The sequence below is a fragment of the Arvicola amphibius genome, chromosome 2, assembly GCF_903992535.2.
Source record: "Arvicola amphibius chromosome 2, mArvAmp1.2, whole genome shotgun sequence".
Classification (NCBI taxonomy): Eukaryota; Metazoa; Chordata; class Mammalia; order Rodentia; family Cricetidae; genus Arvicola; species Arvicola amphibius.
The window spans coordinates 129773283-129785797 of record NC_052048.2 but is presented as its reverse complement, the minus strand read 5'-3'; the positions used below and the strand labels follow the sequence as shown (position 1 = coordinate 129785797).

Here is a 12515-nt window from a genome sequence, read left to right as displayed (position 1 = left end):
TGTACACTGTGAATACATCATCTAATGTACGCACTTCACGCACCTTCCTCAGTCATTCTTACCCCTTCCTACGTCATTTGAATCCTTAGAAGCTGTGCTATATTGTTTTTATTTTATAAATTGGGCATTGTCATAACAGTTTTCTGTAATAGTTTATTTCCCTTCCATATTTGCTCATTAATCTTCACAACTTCCTCTAGTGTACACTCAGTCTTTGTCTTTTCCAGTGACATTTTGGCTAGGTGTAGAATTTTAGATTTTTCCCCCGCACGTGTTGCTCCGGCTTCTGTCATTGACGTGAGCTGGGCATTTGACCAATCCTTGTTGTCGCAGGTGATTTATCTTGTCTTGTTTGTTTTGGACTCTTTGAAGGGTCTCTTTCATTTCTTGTTGCACAGTTTTATGAGGATGTGTGCAGGTGGAAATTTCTTTTAGTTTATCCTGTTTGACATTCTGGGTCTCCCTAGATCTGAAAGTTGGCACCTACAAGCTTCTAAAGTTCTTCTCTGCTATGCTGCCCATGCTGCCTTTGTATCCGTCACGACCTGTCTTTCTGACCACATTCTGGGAACCTGTAGTGTTATCCATTTCCTGTTTTTCTCTTCAACTGTGTCTATTCTGCTGCTTAATCCAGCCCACACATCAATAATAATCAAAATGTCTGCTTTTATTTTTGTACATCTTACTATTACTTTTCCCTGTATTCCCAAGCTTTTCTTTCATTAAAATCTTATGTATTATTGATCACTTTATGTTAGCTTATTCAATATCTAAAGTTTTGCTGAGTCTATTTCTGCAGCTTGTGTCTGTTGAACCTGACTTATTTATGATAATTTATTGCTGGGGAGTGTCTGTCTAACTGGAGGTTATAGATGGCAAGAGATGGTAGTTCTTTGATGCCTTCATCTGTATTGTCTTCTGCTATTTGCCTGGAAGCATTGCTATCCTAGATCTGCTTTAACTTACATTCTCTGCGTGGCTTTCTGTTTTCTTTTCCTTTTCTTTCTTTCCTTTTTTACTACAAAGAGAATGTGAATTTGTTCATGTCTACCAAATCTCAGAGCAGTAATTCTGGTCTCACACCGAAAGGAAAGCCATTGTTTCATAAGAAAGCTTAAGTTTCTTACCCTAAGTTACATTGAGCATGAACTCCTTTACCAGGAGTCTTGGGTGGGATCTGCTATGAGGTCTTTGTTCCTTCCTTCTCCATGTTCCGTGCAGTACCCAGGGGTTGAGCGGCAACCCTGTGATACAAGATTATACACTGGACACCTAGCTGCCTCTTCTGGCTTCTTTCTTTTTTATGGTTTGTCCTCTCTGAAATTGTACTCTGGGGACCTGGGTGTGCCACCAACATCTATAATTATACACACACACACACACACACACACACACACACACACACACACACATGCAGAGAGAGACAGAGACAGAGAGAGACAGAGACAAATGTAACTGGAGGTTTCTCTCCCTCCCACCAGTTCCCAAATAACCATTCTGAGGCTTAATATTAATTACAAACTTTTTGGACTGTTAGCTCAGGCTTATTATTATCTAGCTCTTATAACTTAAATTAACCCATTTATGTTATCCTATATTTTACCATGAGGCTTATGGCTTGCTATCTCACATCTTTCTTCTCTAGTGGCTGCTGGTGTCTCCCTGATTATTCTTCCCCTTTTCTCCTGTATATCTGTTTGGATTTCCCTCCTGGCTCTATTCTGCCTGGCTATTTGCCAAATCAACTTCTTTATTAACCAATGGTAATAAACCATATCCACAGCATACAGAGGGGCAGCCCACTTCAGACAGAGACAGGGAGAAAGAGAGAAAATATTCTCTCAACATTATATACTCAACAGTACATTCTCTAAAATTATAGTTCTAAATTGGGATTTTTTAATGATTTATTATTTATTATGTATACAGTGTTCTGCCTGCAGTGTGACCTTACAGGTCAGAAGAGGGTACTAGATCTCATTACAGGTGGTTGTGTGCCACCATGTGGTTGTTGGGAATTGAGCCCTGGTCCTCTGGAAATGCAATCAATACTCTTAACTGCTAGGCTATCTCTCCAGCCCAAGTGGGAGTTATTTTGATCAAGAGATTTCTTTAGCACATCTGGTTTGCCTGAATTGGAAATCCATTTTCTGTTTTTAACTCTACCTTTTGTAAAGTCTTTTACTCTTTGAATTCTTTTGTAGGAGTAGACACTGAGGAGCTCTGAAGTTTGTTGTCCAGTGTTCTGTTACTGGAATATTTTTAATGATAGTTTTTTAAAAACATCCTTTCCATATGATTATTAAGATTGTAATATTTCATCATATACTGAGTCCACTTTATATGTGTGACTTGGTGTTATTTAGTTTTTGAGAAATCTTACAGGAGAAAGCATTGTAAGTCACGTTGTGCTTATCCCTTATCCTTGTGTGAGCAGAGCTTGGTAAATAGAGAAAAGATGAGAAATTATCTAGAAATCTAAACTAGTTATGTTCTGAGTAGGCACCTGTTTTATTTTTGTTGTGTGCTTTTATTCCTGTAGAAATGTGAACAAGTGTTTGCTCACCCATGTAGGAACCAGCCAACAACAGGCCAAAGTAAGGATGTCACCAAAGTCCAACTTAGTCAACCAGTGGGTTTTATTGAGGAATATGGGGGAGAGTTTATTGACAGGAGCAGACGTGACTCAAAGACAGCTGTGCCACCAAAAGCCCACCCCATCACAGGTGGCGACCAGCTTATGAAAGCTAAAAACCTGGCATACAGTGCACAGCCCACCAGCAGCTCAGGGGGCTGGAGGTTGTCTCTTTTGGGCAGTTCAGATGTTCTGAGTATCTTTCAGGCAGATTTGCTTTTAGGTAGAGGGTCTGGTCTCTTGTGTCTTCTGCCTATGCATGCTCAGGAGGGAGGGAGGGACCTGCTGTATCTGGTAAGTTTTAGGGACTTCCTGAGGCTTTTGAATTGTTTACTTCCTGAGTTTAAGGCACTTCTCTGCGCGATGGAGGGTTTTATCCTGGAGGAACTGCTGCATAGCAGGTTTCTCCAGAAAAAGAAAACAAAATAAAACCTCTTGGTGTCATAGAACATCTGTAGAAGTGATTAAAAATAACTCTCTGTAGAGGCTGAAAACAAGTGATGTATTTTCCTCTTCTGACCTTCGCTCTCCCTTTTAGGTTTTAGGAGAAGTTTCAGCACAACCTCTGCTTCTTCCCAAAAGGAGATTAATAGGAGAAATGCTTTTGCCAAGTGAGTATTGAGAAGACTTAGAAAACTGCCTTTCAAGATAAGCATGCCAGGATTCTGTGAAGGAAGAAAAATGGAGTTTTGTATCTTACACCTGCTTAATAGAATGTTATCACACAAGAGAGAAAGTGTGACCGGTGTGTTGAGTCCTCCCTCCCACCCTTAAAAGCTCAATTAAAAAGGCCGCAAGTGGCTAAAAGCAGTGCAACGTGTGTGTTTTCTCTTCTAAGAGGTTAGTATGGTTGCTCATAGGAGCCAGGCATATTTACATTGTGTTTTCACTGACTAAGGTGAGTTGATTTTGAATCCTGTTTACTGCATTAATCAGATCTGATTTACTATGTTTAGCCATGCATGAGAGAAATGTAAGGCCTGTCTGCTTAAGGTAATCGCTTAGATTTTTTTAAAAAATGTTTTTGCTTCCCCTAGTAGTGTATCCTGCTCAAATCCATCACTGATTTGGAGTTTGAAATTGGTCTCCCCGATCAAATAGCTGAGAGATTAAGGACAGCAACTTTATGCTCCCATTCACTGAAGACAGTCCAGCATTCTCAGGCAGAGGGGGGTAGTGCTAGGAAGACACACCCTGGGCAGAAAGGAGTCTGAAGAGGCAGCAGAGCCAGTGTGGAGGTTGTTGAGCAGGAGGATGGTACAGAGAATGGGGGAGGCACTGATCCCTGTGGGCACAGCAGCAGGTCCCATATACACAGAGTGGGTACATGGAGCAGGGACTGGTGCTCACCTATTTCCTGTGGAAATAGCAAGAAATTGAACTTCACGGATATGTAAACAGATTGATGCCAGTACCTGTTTATAGAAACACTTTTTTTTAAAAAAAAATACAGTATTTTTATTAATCCTTTGAGAACGCCACATGCACACAATTTCTTTTGGTCATATTCACCCCTTACTCCTTCCATATTCATCCCATACTCCCTCCAACTCCATGTCTTTTTTTTATGTCCACTGAGTCCAGTATAAACTCTCATAAACTCTAAGTGTGGGGACATTCTCTGGAATATGATGGACCTCCCAATGGCCACACTCTTAGAGAAAACTCACTCTCCCTCAAGAAGCCCTTAGCTGCCAGTAGTTCCTCAGCTGGTGGTGAAGACGGTGGCTGGTGATTCCCTTACCCCTCTATACTAGACATGTTGGATGGCTTGATCTTGTGTGGGTCTAGTGCAGGCAGCCACAGCTGCCATGAGGTCATGCTGCATCTGTCCTGTCATGCCCAGTAGTTACTGTCTTACCCTGGTCCTCCCTAACCTCTGGCCCCTTTTCCACAGTGGTCCCTGAGCCTTGGGGTAAGGGGTGTGATGTAGGTGTTGCACCTGTGGCTGAGCATTTCACAAACACTTTTTCTCTGAACCTGGACCAGTTGTGTCTGTGCCAAATGTGTCTGCCACACAAGGAAACTTGATGTAGTCTGAGAGCTGCACTAATCTATGAATATAGAAATGTGAACTTACGGGGCATATTTAGGTTCTTTGTCCATTTAGCAAAATAATAGTAGTTGATCCACCCCTGTGACCTGTGGGTTTCCCATACATGGGTTCTTGGCCAGATTTACAGTACCAGGCATGGAATGGGCCCTTAATTCAATCAGAAAGCAATTGGTTACCCTCATAACATTCATGCCACTATTGCTCCCTTGAGGGTAGTTTGCCACACTGGTCCTTACTGTGACCCATGGGGTACACAGATAGCAAAGACTCTCTGGACTTTTCTTACCAGAAACCTACATAGTACCTTTCTGCATAGGGAGAAAGTTTCCACTCAGAACCAACTTTCATTTCTCCATGTCTTGTGACTAAATTTTGTGGTGTCTTCAGCAGCAGGGTCTTACCGTCAGTTTCCAGATGTCAGCTAAGAGCAGTGGCAATAGCTGGTATTGTTTGGGGGGTTTCTAAAATACCCTTGCTAGCAACTTGAGGGGAAGTATCTTATACCTGGCACGGGACCTTTTATTTGTCAACCTCTACTTCTTGTAGGAGAATAATCCCATGTATGGGGCAACTCTAAATACACTGCCTTAATTTTTAAGATTTGTTTTTATTATTATTATGTGTATGCACATATACGTATGTGCAGGTGCACACACATCAGTGGGGGCCAGAAGATGTCAGATCCTTGGGAGCTGGAATTGCAGGCATTTGTGAGCTGCCAGACATGGGTGTTAGGATCCAAACTCTAGTCCTCCTGATAGAACATTGAGCACCAAGCTATCTCTCCAGCCTCATTTATATGACACTTATGAAATGGTAGATTTCTATATGGCTCTTCCAAGCATCCCTACAATTACTTATCTTTTGCCCCCATCCTTCTCCCCACTTAAACATCCAATTCCCATTATCCCCCTTTACCCCTCTTATCACCTGTGTTCTACTACTCACCTCTTAAAATTCTCTCTCACTGCACCCATGGCTCCTTTAGTTTTCTGGCTAACAAATTTAAAGATCCGATGCTAGTATCTACATATAAGGGAGCACGAGTGATATTTGCTTTTGTGGGTCTGGGTTACCACAGTGTAATGTTTTCCACTTCCATCAATTTACCTGCAAATTTCATAATTTCAATTTTCTTTATAGATAAATAAGATTCCATTGTGTGTGGTACCACATTCTCTTATCTGTTCATTAGTTGATTGAAATCTTGACTGTTCATATCCTCCCCATTGCGAATACATCAACAACAAATATGGATGAGCATCTGGCTTTGTAGTAGGAAACGAGTTCTTTGCATATATACCGAGGAGTTATGGCTGGGTCACATGATAGATGCAGTTTTCTGAGGAATTGTCACACTGATTTCCTTGGTGACTGTACCAGTTTGTACTCTCACCAACAGTGTGTAACGAATGTTTCCTTTCCCCCAAATCTTACCACTTAAGAAAGATGAAATCAGGGCTGAAGAGGTAGCGCCAGTGGCTAAGAGTGCCGGTTCTCATCGAACTGTGGCTGCAGTCCTAGGGGATCTCATGTTTTCTTCTGGCCTCTGCAGGCGCTGTACACATGTACACGTGCACATAGACAGACCTTTAGGCAAGATACCCATTCTTGTAAGGTAAAACAAAGATTAAAAAATAAAAATATTGCCTCGCAGTAGGCTCACACCTTTAACCTCAGCACTTGGGAGGCAGAAGCAGATGGATCTCTGTGAGTTCAAAGCCTCCTGGTCTACAGAGCGAGTTCCAGGACAGGCTCCAAAGCTACACCAAGAAGCTTTCTCTTAAAAAACCAAAACATATATATACATATATATGTTTTATATATATATTCATATATATATATGAATGATGAGACACAAAGTAGTTATTTTAAACATTTATTTTATGAGTGTTTTGCTTGCATGAATATCTGCATAGTTTGCACACTTAGTACCAGTGGAGGTAGAAAAAGGCATTGGATCACCTGGAACTGGAGTTAGACTGTTGTGAGCCACCATGTCGGTGCTAGAGTTGAACTTGGGCCCTCTGGAAGAGTAGCCAGTGCTCTTAACTGCTGACACATCTCTTCAGGCCCTCAAAGTAGCCTTAATTTGCATTTCCCTAACGACAAAAGATGGATGGTGAGTACTTTAAACAATATTTCTTAGGCATTTGTGTTTCTTTTGAGAAATCTTGGTTCATTTCCATTCCCCACTTTTTAATAGAGCTGTTTTTTCTTGATATTTAGTTTCTGAGGTTTTGTATATTCTAGACACTGGTCAGTCTTCTGTCAGATGTACAATTAATTGGAAAAGATATTTTAGGATATTTTAGTATATATATATGTATATACACACACATATACACATATATGTCCCTATATCGTCACTTATCTTCCTACCTTCATACTTAAGCTGCCTATCTAGCTATCATCCACCTACCTACTAATTCATCTATCTATCTATCTATCTATCTATCTATCTATCTATCTATCTATCTATCTATCTATCTATCTATCATCTATCTATCATCTATCTATCTATCTATCTATCTATCTATCTATCTATCTATCTATCTATCTATCTATCTAGTCTGTCTCTCATCTCTCTTTCCCTGTCAATGGACTGCCTCTTCACTGAATTAACTGTTTATTTTGTGATACAGAAACTTATCTTGTGAAGTCGCCCTTGTTGATTGTTGGTTCTGTTTCCTGGACAGTTGTGGTCCTGCTCAGCAAGACCTCCCCTCAGCCTGTGTCCTGAAGTGTCCTCTGTACTCTTTTCTCTAGCAGTCTCAGTGTTTCAGATTTAACGCTAAGATCTTTGATCCGTTTGGAATTGATCTGTGTGCAGGGGATGAGAGAAGGATCAAGTTTCAATCTTTGTGTGAACATCCAGTTTTCTCAGCGCTGTTTGTGGAAGACGCAGTCTTTTCGACAATGTGTGTTTTGGCATCTTTGTAAACAATCAGGTGGCTGCAGGCACAGGACCTTGGTTATATTTTGGTTACTGGTTTTACTGCACCTGTTGGGTGTGTCTGGCTGTGTGCTAGTGATGTGTGTTTTTACTGTGGCTTTCTAGGGTAATTTGAAGTCAGGAATGGTGATACCTCCAGCTGAGTTTTTATTGTTCATGGTTGTTTTGGGTATCTGGGGTCTTTTGTATTTCCATATGAACTTTAAGATTGTTGTTTTTTTTTTTTTTTTAGTTTCTGGGAAGAATTGCATTGGAGTTTTGATGTGGATTGCATTGAAGCTGTAGTTTACATTTAGTAGGACAGCTGTTTTCACAATATTAATGCTGCCAGTCCATGAGCATGAGTGGTCTCTCCATTTTCAATCTATTTCTTTAGTGTTTTCAATGTACGTGCCTGTGGCTTTCTCGGTTAGGTTTATTCCAGGTTTGTTTGCTGTCTGTTGTGATTGTGACTCTTACCATGGTTTCTTTCTCAGGCTGTCTTTGGTGTAGAGGAAGGATATTGGTCGTGGCATGCTAATGTTGTAACCTGCCATTTGGCTTCACATGTTGGTCAACTCTAGGGGTTTTCCAGGGTCATGTCATCTGCAGAAAGGGACACTTGATCACTTCAGTTAAAAATCCACTACCATTTGTGATAACAAACTCTGGAGAAGCAGGGCATGGAAGGAACATATCTCAGATAATAAAAACTATGTATGGCAAACCGACGGCCTCCATCCTGTTAAGTGGAAAAAAATGAGAAGTATTCCCACTAACACGAGAAGACAAGGGTGCCCACTGCCCCTCTCCTGCTCAGTGTAGAGCTTCAAGGCCTAGCTAGAAGTATGCTTTCATTACATAGAACATGTGACCCCAGTGTTTCCTGATTACTGATCTTGGGAGCATAAGACTTGGCCGCTGACTGTGAGCAGGAAGTCTGGCAGGACTGGGCAGTATGCAGGAAAGCTTGCTATCGTGCTGGAGGAATCTGTGTCCAGAAGTGAGTTGTTGATGACTGACCAATGTGGTGCTATGTGTTTCTATTTGTCTGGAAATAAATAATCCCTTCAGAGCGAATGTGGAAAACAGAGTGAAATTCCTAGCTCGTGTGAGGCTAAGTGAGATTGTATGCAGCGGCACATGGCGAGTGTTCACGAAATACAGTTTGCGGCCGTTGTTTTTCTAAAAATTTGCACCAGCTTGTCATGTTGGGGGATATTTGTTCACACTGACACTCAGAGACTGCTAATAAAGTTTAACCTTGAATCGGGGTGGAGTTATTAGCAACTAGCTGACCAGAATTAGCCATAGAGTTTTTGGATGACCCAGGATACATATAGAGAGATACAGGAAGTAGTAGAAAAGGGACTTAGACTCTCCAGGGCCGTGGGGAAGGAGAGAGAGGGGAGGTAACTGGTGGCACGTCTCTCATCAGTCAGGTGTTTATCCTGATATTTGACTCAGAGTTTTTATTAATAATAGAAAAATTCAGATAAACTCATCACCAGGTTGCCAAAAAAGCATCCATTTGGCATGAATTTGAAGAATGAATGAACAGGTGCTTTTGTATAGGAATAGAACTCAATGTTTTCTTTTCTGTATTCAGTAAAAATTAGTTTCTGTGTTACTACATTATGTATTTGATGTGATCAATAATTGCATTTTCATTTTGCTTTACTCACGTCCCCCTTTCTTTGACTCCTCTTTCCTTTTTGAAGTAGTTTTTCATGTTGCTCAGGTTGGCCTTGAACTTGTGACCTCCTGCCCCAGCCTCCTGATTACTTATATTACAGACATAAGCCACCATTCCTGGCTCCTTATTTTCTGTTTTAAGTCAGGGTTTCACCATATAGCCCTGGCTAGCCCAGATATCACTGTGTAGCTGAGGTTGTCCTTGAACTCATGATCATTTTGCCTCAGCCTCCTGAGTGTTGGAATTACACATGTGTATTATCACGCTGGGATCTAAAAAGTATCTTCAGGTTACAATTCCTTCACTGTTTGGAAGATGTATCTTAGGGAAGTTTCTGAGCTCTGGCGTCCTGGCTATGAATTTTGAATCCTCTCCTTTCTTACTAGGTAACTAATAGAAATGAATGAGAAATTATGTGTGGTAGCGTCATATTCAGACCTGTAGAGTGGGAGCTGGAGAGGTGGCTCAGTGGTTAAGAGCCCTCCTAACCTTGCTTCATGGTCGTGAAGGCCACAGTTCAGCGCTCACACTCACATAAGTCAGGTGTACCAGGGAACTCTCTGACCCCCGCTCTAAGGTGAGTAGAGACAGGAGGATGGCTGGAACTTGCTGACTTCCAACAGCTTGAGCTTTAGATTCAGGGCTGAGAATGGCCTTCAAAAACTAAGTGGACAGCGTGGAGGACACCTGAGGCGCAGACATGCGCAAGCCAACACACACATGTATGGTACACTCAGACACACGATGAATTAATCTTTTAACAATGTAGAAAATGAAACAAATGTAAAGGAAGTAGGACCCAGTCCTCTTTACAGGAAGGTGTTAGGCAGTTTGGGCACCAAGACTTTGCCTTGAGCCTGCAGTGGGCAGGGGAAGGGAGGGACCAGGGCCCTAAGGCAGAAGACTCCAGGTAACCTTGGCAGGCCCTAAAACATGATGCTGGTGGTCCAGAGTGAGAGGGCAGCAAGGTCCAGGTACAGTCTCTGTTGTGAATATCCGGGTCTGCAGCCTCCTGTGAACACAGAGGTGGGGGTTGTGGGCAGTGGATGGAGCCCTGGGAGGCAGTATGGGTAGGGGAGAGAGCTCTGGAAGGCAGTAGGGTCTTAGGCCTGTTTTGTTCCAGTCAGGTAGGTGGCAGGTGCTAAGGGTACCTCAGAGCATCTTAGCAGATGCGTTGTAGGACAGGAATGCTATTCAGCACAGCCCAGGCCCTGCTGTGCTAGTGGGAGGGAGGGGTAGATGAGTCCATGAGAGAGACCTGTGTCTTCATTTAAAATTTATTTCCCAAAGTTAAAGGTTTTAAGATTTGTTTTCATATAAAGAAATATTTTAAAGTTTAAAGAGTATAAGAGGAAATTTTAATTTACCACATTCAGAACGCCAGTTTCCTTTACTTTAAAATATTGATATTTAAAGTTATGTGTATCTTTCCTAATTATTGAAATTCTCTTTCACTGTGTATGTATGTGAAAAACCTGATATGTGTATTTTTTCGCTTTGGAGCCTGTCCTGGAACTAGCTCTTGTAGACCAGGCTGGCATCAGACTCACAGAGATCGGCCTGCCTCTGCCTACCGAGTGCTGGGATTAAAGGCTTGCACCACCACCGCCTGGTGTGAATATATATTTTTTATAAATTGCAGTATTAAAAGAGCCAAAATAAAAAAATTTAGAAATTAGAAGTATGTTCCTAATACTGCTATTTCCAATTTTAAAAATTATAATTTTGGGGCTGGAGAGATGGTTCAGCGGTCAATAGCACTGACTGCTCTTCCAAAGGTCCTGAGTTCAATTCCCAGCAACTGCATGGTAGTTCACAATCATCTGTAATGAGATCTGGTGCCCACTTTAGCAAAACACTGTGTATATAATAAATAAATAAATCTTAAAAATTATAATTTCAAAAATAAAAACAAAGGAAAAAGATTCAAATGTCTTTTAGCTGTATGAATGGAAATTGCCTTTTACATTTAATTAAAGAGAAATGGTGATATTAAAAAATGTCCTTGTGACAATAGAAAAAAAAGAACAAGATTTTCACCTATAATTTAGATTCTTTGGAGGAATAGAAAAGTCAACCTAAATAAAAATATCTAATGCTGTATTGCTCAAAAATAAAAATAACGTTGTCATCATAAACTTTTCTCTTTTTGTAAATTAAATGAACGTGGAGGTAGCAGTAAGCATTCCCGCTGTGGATGTGGAGATAGCAGTGGGCGTCCCCACTGTGGATGGGGAGGTAGCAGTGGGCGTCCCCACTGTGGATGGGGAGGTAGCAGTGGGCGTCCCCACTGTGGATGGGGAGGTAGCAGTGGGCGTCCCCACTTTGGATGCGGAGGTAACAGTGGGCGTCCCCACTGTGGATGTGGAAATTGCGTCCAGTGGCTCTGATGTCTAAGGCCAGTTCTTCCTTTCCCTTCTGGGCAGGTCCAAGTCCACTCTGCGCCGCAGCTGGAGCAGCACCACCACGGCAGGTGGCCTTGAGGGGACCACGAAGCTGCATGAGGGGTCTCAGGTCCTGCTCACAAGCTCCAACGAAATGGCTACCGTTAGGTATGTGGGTCCCACGGACTTTGCCTCAGGCATCTGGCTTGGACTGGAGCTCCGCAGTGCCAAGGGAAAAAATGACGGCGCCGTGGGTGACAAGCGCTATTTTACCTGCAAGCCAAACTATGGCGTGCTGGTTAGGCCAAGCAGAGTGACCTACCGCGGAATCAATGGGTCAAAGCTTGTCGACGAGAGTTGCTAAGTTAAATGTCTAAGGTATTCAGTGAAATCCTCTGAATATGTGTATGTGCTAGATGTAATATAGAGTCTATGACAAAGGGTTTACTTTATATATTATGCAAAAGCTGAAAATACAGTAATCTTCATAAAAAAACCCAAAGGAACACACATAAGAACTTTGAGGGTCATGGTACTTTTGAAAATTTCAAAATAAGTTCTTTTAAAAACTAGGTCCCTAGACATTTCTGGGACTCAAAAAAAAAAAAAAAAAAAAAAAAAGGAATGCACTATTAAGCAATGTGTGATGGCAACTTTGCCATTTGGCTTCATTTTTGCACATGGTGTTACAGTCTTCACAGAGGTGGATTCACAAGCTTCATGATGCTCACGCGATCTGTTTCCTGTCCAAGTGTTCTGGAACCTTCCTATCTGTCTGCAGTTTGTTACTAAAAGGTGCCTAGAGAGCA

At 41.7% G+C, this 12515-nt stretch overlaps 1 protein-coding gene across 1 annotated transcript in view; it reads left to right on the top strand.

Annotated features, from left to right (window-relative positions):
- Positions 1–12070, top strand: part of Clip4 (CAP-Gly domain containing linker protein family member 4) — a 68325-nt gene extending 56255 nt beyond the window's left edge. Inside the window, exons 15-16 of the mRNA XM_038320117.1 lie at positions 3174–3246; positions 11749–12070. Coding sequence (XP_038176045.1) covers positions 3174–3246; positions 11749–12070 — 395 coding nt within the window. The remainder of the gene's footprint in view (positions 1–3173; positions 3247–11748) is intronic.
- The last annotated feature ends 445 nt before the right edge of the window (positions 12071–12515 follow it).